Source organism: Anomaloglossus baeobatrachus, chromosome 3, assembly GCF_048569485.1.
Source record: "Anomaloglossus baeobatrachus isolate aAnoBae1 chromosome 3, aAnoBae1.hap1, whole genome shotgun sequence".
NCBI lineage: Eukaryota > Metazoa > Chordata > Amphibia > Anura > Aromobatidae > Anomaloglossus > Anomaloglossus baeobatrachus.
In genome coordinates, this window is record NC_134355.1 from 368,348,838 (window position 1) to 368,361,407 (window position 12,570).

At 41.2% G+C, this 12,570-nt stretch overlaps 1 protein-coding gene across 1 annotated transcript in view; it reads right to left on the reverse strand.

The window, feature by feature from the left end:
- Positions 1-2,775: 2,775 nt before the first annotated feature.
- Positions 2,776-12,570, reverse strand: part of NT5E (5'-nucleotidase ecto) — a 164,329-nt gene continuing 154,534 nt past the window's right edge. Inside the window, exons 8-9 of the mRNA XM_075338420.1 lie at positions 11,209-11,409; positions 2,776-3,834 (exon numbers count right to left, since the gene is read on the reverse strand). Coding sequence (XP_075194535.1) covers positions 3,653-3,834; positions 11,209-11,409 — 383 coding nt within the window. The 3' untranslated portion in view covers positions 2,776-3,652. The remainder of the gene's footprint in view (positions 3,835-11,208; positions 11,410-12,570) is intronic.

Here is a 12,570-nt window from a genome sequence, read left to right on the forward strand (position 1 = left end):
TTTAGGCAGAAAGTTTTCTTTGTTTGTGACAGTATTTAAAACTTGGGCTGCGCGATAAGAAACCAGAAGTCCTACTTGGCAGACACTTTTAAAGTTGTGCTGTTTGATTTCGAGGGTACTTGTGTTTGTTTTTAGTGTTTGGAGTTCAAAAGGCAATAGAAGGGAGCTGATTTCACTTAAACCTGGCATGTTTCTGGGACAAATCCTAATTGAGGGCTACCTATTCTTGCATTATCAGTGCTTGGAGTTTATGACAACTTCTGTGTTTTTTTTTGTCCACCCGCTTTTTGAGGATTGACCACATATTCTTAATTGAAATGAGATCTTTGAATTTCTTGGCCTTTAACTCAAAATTTAATTTCACGTTTGCTTTGTGACAAGGTGCTTTATCATTCAGCAAAAAGCATTGCTCATGACCGAATTTCTCTAGCATCATTGGATTGATCATTGATCTCTAGGAAAAATTGCTCTTGGAGCATGTTTAGATACAATATTTTATTTATTGCAGTATTCTTAGGTGAAATTGTTTGTGAGCCCATTAATAGCAACCCAAGCAACTTTAAGTTAATTTTCATGGTAAGGAAAGATGGTACGTTTTTGCAATTCATCTGATCACTCTTCATAATCTAAAAGTTAACGCAAATTGCTACTATAAAAAGAGAAGCTGTAAACTTTGTGAAAAACAAATTTTGTGTCAGTCTCAAAACCTTTGGCCATGAATATATAATTTAAAATTAGGTTTGTGGAGAGTCCCTCTCTTGGATCCTACACTTTTTCTACATGGTTTTGTCTCTTGTCCGCAGCCTGTTCTCTTTGTTGGATCTCCAGGTTTTATTTCTTTTTCCAATTGGAGAGAAGCTCTGCGTCACTGATATATAGGTGCTCAGGGAAAAAAATAGTCCAGAATAAAGAGTATCCCGGCACACTATTACTCTCAAATGAAAAAAACATGCAACTGTTCACAATGCAAAAATTATTTTTATTTATATTGATCAAATCGTGCTGCAAATAATGAATTATGTTTCGTCCAATTAAGTCGACGTTTCGGCTGTAGGCCTTCGTCAGACTGGACTTTATCTGAACATGATGAACAAAAACACAAATCAATATCACATATACATAATAGACAGCATGAAAAACAGTTTCCAACAACATGTTACAATGATAACACATGAATGACATCATAGTGGGGTAGAGACCTGTCATATTCCATTTTGATACAACATTGTAATTATAGGATACAATTACCCTCTATTTATAAAGTGTAACATACATAGAACATATACTTCATAGTGGTATGGATATGCTATGTATAGACTGGGAATTCACTAGTAAGTGCTCATGTGACAGTGGTTGATTTGAATGGAAGACCGACCAAAGGGAGAAAAAAGGGGGGGGGAAAGAGAAACAAAGAAAAAGATCAGAGAAAGAGTAAAGAATGCCAAGAAAAACTAAGAGAGATATCAGGTTAAGTAAGTCCACAAGAAGGGAGGTGGTCTGGCTGAGATTACAGGGAGTCCCGTGTGTCACTCACCAATATAGGTATGTCAGTACGCACTCATATCAAAGTGTGAGCCAAAGAATCGATGGCCAGGGACAATACGTCAATAGTGACATGTGCTGTAATAGAGAAGACATGCATCAGGTAAGGTACATATCACCACGGAATAATATGGGGACAGTCAGTGACTATTTGGTACCTGTCATCAAGATAGTATGATCATGCCGTTAATCAATGATAGCTTTATAGATATCCGAAATACACGTGCATGTGCTATGTAAATGAAGATGTCTCCCCAATGGGTAAGTAGCAAGTTGCTGTACCTCAATGACAAGAAAACTTGGTGAACATTCATGCAAGACGTCATGTAAAAAGGTAAATCAATATTATCCTATATGGGTATGTATGTAAAAATTAAGGTGAATACCTAGTGCTAAATGTGCATAGGATCACTTTTATTCGCCTCACATGTCAAAACCAGGGTATGTGCGGGCTCTATAGTGAAGAGAAACCAAACATATGATAACGTATCCATGGTTACAATACAATATTGTTAGCGAGTAAGGGATATATAGGTGTATTACCAATTGTTCAGGCCGACTATATGAAATATCACCGGAGGAACCGGAAACGCCAGAGGCCATAACCTTAGGGTCATAAAAAGACATTGAGAAGGTTGCAGAAGGACGTTCCATATAACAGGTAAAGTGTAGACTGAGTGAACTCCATATGAAAAAAGTAAAAAGTAAATACCTGATCCTATAACTCTAGCGGCAAATAAGTGTTGCTAATCAATAGGAAATGCCAGGCTGCATGTGTATGATATCACCGGTAGGACCGGAATCGCCAGTGGCCGTAACCTTTAGGTCATAAACAGAGGAAATGAGGAAAAACACAGGCAGCATGCAGGAGTCATAGATAGCAGAAGGAGAAGGAGGTCGGCTACCATTACTTACCACACTGGTGCTGGACGTGCGGTCTGTGAGTGGACGGTTCTGCACTGAGGATTGCTCCGGTGTGCAGGCATTATCAAGGAAGTGTGTTATCATTGTAACATGTTGTTGGAAACTGTTTTTCATGCTGTATATTATGTATATGTGATATTGATTTGTGTTTTTGTTCATCATGTTCAGATAAAGTCCAGTCTGACGAAGGCCTACAGCCGAAACGTCGACTTAATTGGACGAAACATAATTCATTATTTGCAGCACGATTTGATCAATATAAATAAAAAGAATTTTTGCATTGTGAACAGTTGCATGTTTTTTTCACTTGGGAGTAATAGTGTGCCGGGATACTCTTATTTCTTTTTCCAGTCTCAATAAGGCATTTGAAGTCTCTTCTCTGCTACGATTTGCTGCCTAATGTAGTCACCTCTATTAGTGGATTTTTTGCTCATTATTATTTTTTCTACCTCAATATCATCATGCAATATGGGCATTAGGCACTGCTGTCTCCGACACTGCTGTCATACTTGCTTACGGACCCGCTCATTATGCTCATGAATATTCACTGCACTGACTGTGGACCCAGAAGCAAGTGTGACAGTAGCACCGGAAACAGGTAAGAATACAAGTTTGTGCAGTCCATGTGCTATTCAGATGTCAAATGAATACTACACAAACAGCACACAGATGGACATATATAGGATTGTGCAAAACATTAGTTTTTTGCACGGATGTGTGAAAGGGGCCTAAACCTCACTTGCCTGAGTATATTTTGTTAAGAACAACATCTGCTAGGTGTTTGTATGCTGTCTCTGTATTTGTGTGGATTTCTTCACAGACTCCAAAGACATACTCATAGGGAATTTAGATTGCGAGCCCCGATTGGGACAATGATAATGATTTCTTTAGAGTACTGTGGAATTAATATCGATATATAAGTAAGCAAAATAATAATAATATATGCTAAAATTGGTCATAGGCGAAGAGTCAGACGTCCCCCCCCCACCCCTATTCTGCCTTAATCTCATTTCAGTAGGACAAGCAGCATAAGGGAATCTAGGAACGTGAAATTTCTAAATATTACAATTTAAAAAAAGTATAGCATGATTTGTAGCATTATATTCACTTTTTGATAGAAAATACAGATCAAAACTATATTTAATATTTAGAATAAATCTTTGTTTTACATCTTTCATAATGATGTTCAGAGTATTTTATGTATAAGCACAGATAAAAGCATCAATGAAACCAAGGACAAGTTCATTTCAATGACGACTGAAGAAGAATTTAAAGAGTCCTCAGAAAACTGAATTCTTCCTTCCACTGCAGAGTAAATTCGAAACATTCTATGAATATAATTTCCCACCACTGCTACATCAAGATCACCTACAAAAAAAGCAAATAAGAATATTAAAGAGCACAGACATATGCATGTAAAGAGCACTGTAAGATTTAATCATCTAAAACTGAATATTGTATTACTAATGATGTCAACTCATGACAACCTTACCCATGATCCAGCTACAATTTACAGTAATAAACAGCTAAATGACTCCACTGCTTGCCACATTTCCAGCCACCAAGCATGCTCCTATCCCAGAAGTCTTTAAATTATTTCCAGCTTATGGAACACTTTTTAATTTGACAAGTGATATTGAACCATACTAGGTATTAAAAGGAGGAAGGACTTATAAGTGGCTCATACCCCATTTTTACCTGCTGATATTATGGTTTTCGCATGACCAAAGTTAATTTTAAAATTAATTTTAATCAAAAGATCCTGGATTAATAATAATAATTTCCATAATTGGATGTGTTTAACAAAATATTCCTGAGCGCAGATAATCTAATATATGTGCCCTTGCTGTGTACTGTGTAATGGCTGTGTCTGACCGTACAGGCACATGGTCTGATCATACTACATCTCCTGGCTTGGGGAGGATACAAAAGAGAGTATACAGAGAGCACAGCAGGGGATGACAGCTGATCTTTTTTTGAGGTAAAACATTTCCCTGACTATTATTAAAAAATGTTTTACGCCAAATAAAGAATAATTTGCTATCTCATGTTGTAATGTCTATATATTCCTTCCCATCCAGGAGATGTGGTATGATTAGACCATGTTCTTGAATTGTCAGAAACAACTAATACACAGTACATAACAAAGACATACAGCTTTGGCAAAAATTAAGAGACCATTGCAAATTTTTATAAAAAATGAACTGCACTACATGTCTGACAGCCATTCCATTCCAGTGTCAGTTGAATTCCAACCAGAGTACACACCGGCAGACGGCGAAAGCGACTCTCCACTGACCGGGATGACGTCATCTTATTTGAATGTCACTCTGCAACTGCAGGATGACATCAAGTGACCTACAAAAGGAAAGGCAAATGGCAGCTGGGGTGAAGTGCATGGCAAGAACAGTTTGTAACAGGCTCCTACAGGCAGGGCTCAAGTCATGTAAAGCTAGAAAAAAGCCTTTCACCAATGAGAAGCAAAGGAGAGCCAGGCTGAAGTTTGCCAAAGACCATAAGGATTGAACCATAGAGGACTGGAGTAAAGTAATCTTCTTTGATGGGTCTCATTTTCAGCTTTGCACAACATCTGGTCGTCTAAACGGAGACCTAGAGAGGCGTAGAAGCCACAGTGTCTTGTATCCACTGTGAAATTTGGTATAGGATCGGTGATGATCTGGGGATGCTTCAGCAAGGCTGGAATTGGGCAGATTAAACTTTGCGAAGGATGTACAGTGCCTACAAGTAGTATTCAACCCCCTGCAGATTTAGCAGGTTTACACATTCGGAATTAACTTGGCATTATGACATTTGGACTGTAGATCAGCCTGGAAGTGTGAAATGCACTGCAGCAAAAAAGAATGTTATTTCTTTTTTTTTTTTTTTAAATTGTGAAAAGTTTATTCAGAGGGTCATTTATTATTCAACCCCTCAAACCACAAGAATTCTGTTTGGTTCCCCTAAAGTATTAAGAAGTATTTCAGGCACAAAGAACAATGAGCTTCACATATTTGGATTAATTATCTCTTTTTCCAGCCTTTTCTGACTAATTAAGACCCTCCCCAAACTTGTGAACAGCACTCATACTTGGTCAACATGGGAAAGACAAAGGAGCATTCCAAGGCCATCAGAGACAAGATCGTGGAGGTTCACAAGGCTGGCAAGGGGTACAAAACCCTTTCCAAGGAGTTGGGCCTACCTGTCTCCACTGTTGGGAGCATCATCCGGAAGTGGAAGGCTTATGGAACTACTGTTAGCCTTCCACGGCCTGGACAGCCTTTGAAAGTTTCCACCCGTGCCGAGGCCAGGCTTGTCCGAAGAGTCAAGGCTAACCCAAGGACAACAAGGAATGAGCTCCGGGAAGATCTCATGGCAGTGGGGACATTGGTTTCAGTCAATACCATAAGTAACATACTCCACCGCAATGGTCTCCGTTCCAGACGAGCCCGTAAGGTACCTTTACTTTCAAAGCGTCATGTCAAGGCTCGTCTACAGTTTGCTCATGATCACTTGGAGGACTCTGAGACAGACTGGTTCAAGGTTCTCTGGTCTGATGAGACCAAGATCGAGATCTTTGGTGCCAACCACACACGTGACGTTTGGAGACTGGATGGCACCGCATACGACCCCAAGAATACCATCCCTACAGTCAAGCATGGTGGTGGCAGCATCATGCTGTGGGGCTGTTTCTCAGCCAAGGGGCCTGGCCATCTGGTCCGCATCCATGGGAAGATGGATAGCATGGCCTACCTGGAGATTTTGGCCAAGAACCTCCGCTCCTCCATCAAGGATCTTAAGATGGGTCGTCATTTCATCTTCCAACAAGACAACGACCCAAAGCACACAGCCAAGAAAACCAAGGCCTGGTTCAAGAGGGAAAAAATCAAGATGTTGCAGTGGCCTAGTCAGTCTCCTGACCTTAACCCAATTGAAAACTTGTGGAAGGAGCTCAAGATTAAAGTCCACATGAGACACCCAAAGAACCTAGTTAACTTGGAGAAGATCTGCATGGAGGAGTGGGCCAAGATAACTCCAGAGACCTGTGCCAGCCTGATCAGGTCTTATAAAAGACGATTATTAGCTGTAATTGCAAACAAGGGTTATTCCACAAAATATTAAACCTAGGGGTTGAATAATAATTGACCCACACTTTTATGTTGAAAATTTATTAAAATTTAACTGAGCAACATAACTTGTTGGTTTGTAAGATTTATGCATCTGTTAATAAATCCTGCTCTTGTTTGAAGTTTGCAGGCTCTAACTTATTTGCATCTTATCAAACCTGCTAAATCTGCAGGGGGTTGAAAACTACTTGTAGGCACTGTATGAATCAAGCCGCATACAAGGTTATCCTAGAAAGACAGTAGCTTCCTTCTGCTGAGGCAATGTTCCCCAACTCTGAGAACTACTTTTTTCAAGGATAATACACCATGCTGCACAGCTAGGTCAATTAATGTATGGATGAAGGACCACCACATCAAAATCCTGTCATGGCCAGCCCAATCTCCAGACCTGAACCCCATTGAAAACCTCTGGAATGTAATCAAGAGGAAGATGGATAGTCACAAGCCATCAGAACTTCTTAAATGTTTGCGCCAGGAGTAGCATAAGGTCACCCAAAAGCAGTGTGAAAGACTGGTGGAAAGCATGCCAAGATGTATGAAATCTGTGATTAAAATTCATGGTTATTCCACAAAATATTGATTTCTGAATTATTCCTGAGTTAAAACATTAATATTGTTGTTTCTAAATGATTATCAACTTGTTTTCTTAGCATTATATTTGTGGTCTGAAAGCAATGCATTTTTTTTGTTATTTTGACCATTTCTCATTTTCAGAAAATAAATACAAAATGTTTTTCTTGGAAATTCGGAGACATTGTCAGAAGTTTATAGAATAAAAGAACAATTTACATTTTACTCAAAAAAAAGAGAAAATCAGAAAAACTGAAAATGTTGCAGTGGTCTCTTCATTTTTGCCTAAGCTGTATATACAATAAGATTATCTCAGCACAGGGACATTTTTTTAAACACCTCCAATTGTGGAAGTTATTATTTTTCCAATATGTATTGATTAAAATACACTTTGTAGGACAACACCTTTAAGAAACACCGCAACAGCCCTTGTTCCAGTAGGACACAATCGTTTTAGCTGTAGAACAGGAATAAGGTGACAAGATGTGCAGCCATAGAGTGCTAGAGAGCCACATGTAGCTTTGAATCTACTGTTTTAGAACACTAACCTACTCTTTCCACACCAGAAACCAGGAATAATAGAAAGCATCCGGGCACAACACAGCTGCCCGGACATACTATGGTGGAGGACCATATTATTCTGAAGATTCTGGTTTCCTGGCCATTATCGCCTGATGATTAAGCTATTTATGAAACGCGTCTGGAGGTCTTGGAGCGTCTAAGGTCAGATTTTTGCCACTGAGGGGTATTGTGAGGCTGTTGTTTTGCCCCTCCCCCCCTCTATTGGACAACACGTCTTTTTTGATTCATTTCACCTCAGTGTGCAGTTATGACCATGTGTATGTTTTGGTGACGTTTCTCAACACTGTATGGCACTTTATATTGTGATCATTTGCCTTTCTGACGTACTATTATGGAAATTGGTTGGATACAATTGATGTTGCATTTGTGTAATTAACATCTGTGTACACAGTGAGAGATTTGTTTTGGGACTAGTTTCTCTTACTGTAATTGTCCTTATTTGTGTATACAGTGGGAGCTCTGCATAATGTCAGCCTTTCGTACTGTATTATATTGGTTGTTTTTACAACCGTTTATGTAGTGTGTGGAAAATATCTTAATTAGGAACTATTAAAAGTTATATTTTATTATTGTCTTCACAGAATTGGTTCCACCACTTGCTTGGCTTGTTTCATATGACTTTGGTGAGCATCAATACACGTTTCTAATTAGAGATTGTATAACAATGTAAATTTGGTGTGCCCTCTAAATAACTCAACACACAGCCATTAATGTCAAAACTGCTGGAACCAAATGTGACTTCACCTCTAAGAGAAAATGACCAAATTGTGCCCAAGAGCCATTTTCCCTCACTGGTGCTATGTGACTCATTAGGGTTACAAGGTCTCAGCTGTGAATGGGAAGCAGGTGTGTTAAATTGGTCACTGGAAGTTCAACATGGCACCTCACTACAAAAAATTCTCTAAGAATCTGAAAAAAAGAATTGTTGCTCTACATAAAGATGGCCTAGGCTATAGGAAGATTGGCCAGACCATACAGTGGACAGGTTCCACTCAGAACAGGCCTCACCATGGTCGAACAAAGATGTCGAGTGCACATGCTCAGCGACATATCCAGAGCTTGTCTTTCAAAATAGACATATGAGTGCACCCAGCATTGCTGCAGAGATTAAAGTGGTGGCCTTCAGTTTGTTAGTGCTCAGACCATACATCGATCAAGTTGGATTGCATGGTTGTTGTCTCAAAAGGTAGCCTCCTCTAAAGATGATGGATAAAAAAGCCCACAGTTTGTTGAAGACAAGCAGACTAAGGACATGGATTACTGGAATCATGTCTTATGGTGTGATGAGACCAAGACTTACAAACTTATTTGGTTCTGATGGAGTCAAGTGTGTGAGGCGGCAACAAGGTGAGGAGAACAAAGAGAAGTGTGTCTTGCCCACAGTCAAGCATGGTGGTGGGTGTATCATGCTTTGAGGCTGCTTTAGTGCTGCTGGCTGTGTGGAACTACTGTTCATTAAGGAAACCGTGAATCCCAACATGTACGGTGACATAATTAAGCAGAGCATGATCCCTTCCCTTTAGAATCTGTGCTGCGGGGCAGTATTCCAACATAATAATGATCCCAAACACACCTCCAAGATGACCACCACCTTACTAAAGAAACTGAGGGTAAAAGTGGTGGACTGGCCAAGCATATCTCCTATTCAGCATTTGTTGGGCATTCTCAAATGTAAGGAGGAGGAGCGCAAGGTCTCTAACAGCCACCAGCTCCATGATGTTGTTATGGAGGAGTGGAAGAGGATTCCAGTGAGTTAATTAGAGGGCACACCAGAATTACTCTGTTATATAAGCTGTACAATCACTACTATTTACAAATTTGTGAGGGGTATAGTCATTTTTGTAATATGCTGTACTGTTGTAGGTTTAGAACCCAATAAAGTCTTTCCGGAGTATGGTAACCTCACCCTGTGTTGTCAACTGTCTTTCTAAAGATAGTAAGGCCAGCAGGTGAGAGCAGCCCTGACCTTCATGTCTCCACACATATTAAATAAAAAAAAATAATAATTTGCGAGTGCTTCTGTGTAGCCCCGCATTACCTTCAGGTGCAGGTCATCGCAGGGTCTCCACAGGTTTGGAAATCTTCTGGTCACAGGTAGGTTAACTTCAATGGGGGATTCGTGATGCCACTTTCGGTATTTGCGGTCAGGGTGACCGCCACTACAGATTAGGGGAGGCCTGGGGCTGATGTTGGGTGCAGTTAGGTGTGGTGGCCTCCCGAGAGTGAGGCTGGCCCCAGGGCCCGTGTGTAGTACCACAGGTCACAGAAGAACTCACACACAAAACAGCAATGTATTTCAGGATTTTTACTCACTTCAGATGGCAGGGGTGAGCTAACCCAGGCGATGCTGTGGTGGACCAGGAAGAACGAGGTATCCCTTCGGCTGTTGTAGGGGTGACTGCTGACTCGCCTTCCCAGCCCCTCTTGTTTTGGGGTGACCCCGACCTGAAGTCCTGCTGGGATCACCCAGGGAAGTCGCATCCCCTTTCTGGCCCGTTTGCGGGCAGCGTGGACCAAGTAATTCTGGCTGCTTGCCATCAGTCACTTATGGGTCCCTCGTTGCTGCTGTAGCTGCGGACTCTGTGTAAGTTTGCTGAGGCGCATAAAGTGGCCTCACCGGCAAGTTAAGCAGTCCAACTGAATGGGCCCCCTGCTCTGGGGACCTGTACCCCTGCGGGCAGGGTCTACTGGCAGTCCCCGTACTCAGCCACCACTCTGCACCAGGTGGTTTTCGGGCGACACTACCAAGTAGCCCCTTTCTCCCCCGCCAGCAGCCACGAACGGTGCAGTGTCTGGAAGGGCCCTGCTCACTGCTCTGCCCTCCAGATGCGACTCCTCCACTTCCTTCTCCTTTGGCTGCTCTGCACATCTCCCTTGTTCCCAGTGACACCACCCACCGCTAGCTGTGAGGCGAGGGCCACGCCGCCTCCCTGAGTCTGCTCAGGGGTCCCCTCTAGCTGTGTATGTGCTCTGGTTACTAGTGATCTGTGTGTCCACACCCTAGTCAGCCTCTGCGATTACCTGTGTTGTACTGCCCCAGCATGTGCAGTACTCAGTGGTGCCTGACCAGGTCAGGGGCGCCACACTTCTTTAATGATCAGTATGGTGGTATTATCACTACTGTTCATATTGGTAATATGTGGTTCTGGTCTGGTGTTATTTGTCTATTATTATTATTATTATTATTATTAATAATAATAATAAAAATAATAATAAAATAATTAATAAAAAAAACTTACATAGCTGTATTATTGGAAATATAGGTAGTAGTAGTAAATCTTTTCCTGCAGGCAAAGTAATTTAAGCAATATATACCACAATATAGGGTAGGGGTCGGAGCTGGCATTGGTCTGTGTGGTTTTAAATGTCAGGGCTAAATTTTATCCCTGCATCTATGTCTTCACAACACATTCGTAATGCTTTTTAATTCCATTTTATACACATAGGGGAATTGTGCTGAACTTACCACTGTCATGTCTCAAGCTCTCATTTTTCAGCATAGCAAAACCATCTCCCCCATCAGCAATGAAAGCCGGAAGAACAACTTTGTACACTTCATCCATCTGCACTGGAAGATATCTTGGTACTCGACATTTGGTGCACATAACTTGTAATGTGACAACTCTTTCTCCAGGAACTTTATTTAAATTGTAAACCACTTTAATTCCTGTAGTATAAAAGGAAGGAATACATAATTGAGCCATTTATCAAGTATTATTTACAAGACTGAGTTATTTCTTTGTTTCCCCTAAAGTATTTTCCATAATCTTCAGTCCCTATGAAATGTAGAGTTTATGCATAAGCAGAAGAGGTGTTTAAATTGGATTAGTAGAAATCAATGAACGTCTTACAGAAATATCCCCATTCACATATATGAAGTGGTATTTCAGTTGCAGACATTTTTGATACGAAAGTGATGAGTGTGAACATGCCCTTAAACAGCAGATGCCATGGGTCTCATTTCAGTTCTAGATTTCTCTATAGAGTAATCTAATACTGCGACACCCGTGCAATAAAAAAGTGGTGAGGATCAAAATGTAATATTAAGTTTCCACTACATATTTTTGTCATTTGTTTGATCATCTCTGCAGATATCAATTATATCTATAAGAAAATGCATTATTCTTCTTTGAATAATTGAAGACAAAAAGCAGGAGAGGGTAGGAATCAAGTGCCAAGATAAATATGGTTGTATTATGTACAGTTTTAGACTTGTTATTGTTCCCATTTAGGGATGGGTGAACCCCCCGATGTTCGGTGTTCGGGAGACTCGCTCGAACGTTTTGTAAAGTTTGCAATCAGGTTTTGATATAGCGCGAACTTTGTCTGAACCCCGAACTTAAGGGCACTTTACACACAGCAACATCGCTAGCGATGTCGCTGGTAAAAGCACCTGCCCCCGTCGGTTGTGCGTCATGGGCAAATCGCTGCCCGTGGCGCACAACATCGCTAACAGCCGTTAAACGTACTTACCTTCCTAGTGATGTCGCTGTTGCCGGCGAACCGCCTCCTTTCTAAGGGGGCTGTCCGTGCGGCGTCACAGCGGTGTCACTAAGCGGCCACCCAATTGAAGCGGAAGGGCGGAGATGAGTGGCCGTAACATCCCGCCCACCTCCTTCCTTCCTCATTGCCGGAGGACGCAGGTAAGGTGATGTTCCTCGCTCCTGCGGTGTCACACATAGCGATGTGTGCTGCTGCTGGAACGACGAACAACATCGTACCTGCAGCAGCAACGATATTTGTGATTAGAACGACGTGTCAACGATCAACGATATGGTGAGTATTATTAATCGTTAACGGTCGTTCCTGCGTTTCACACGCAACGACG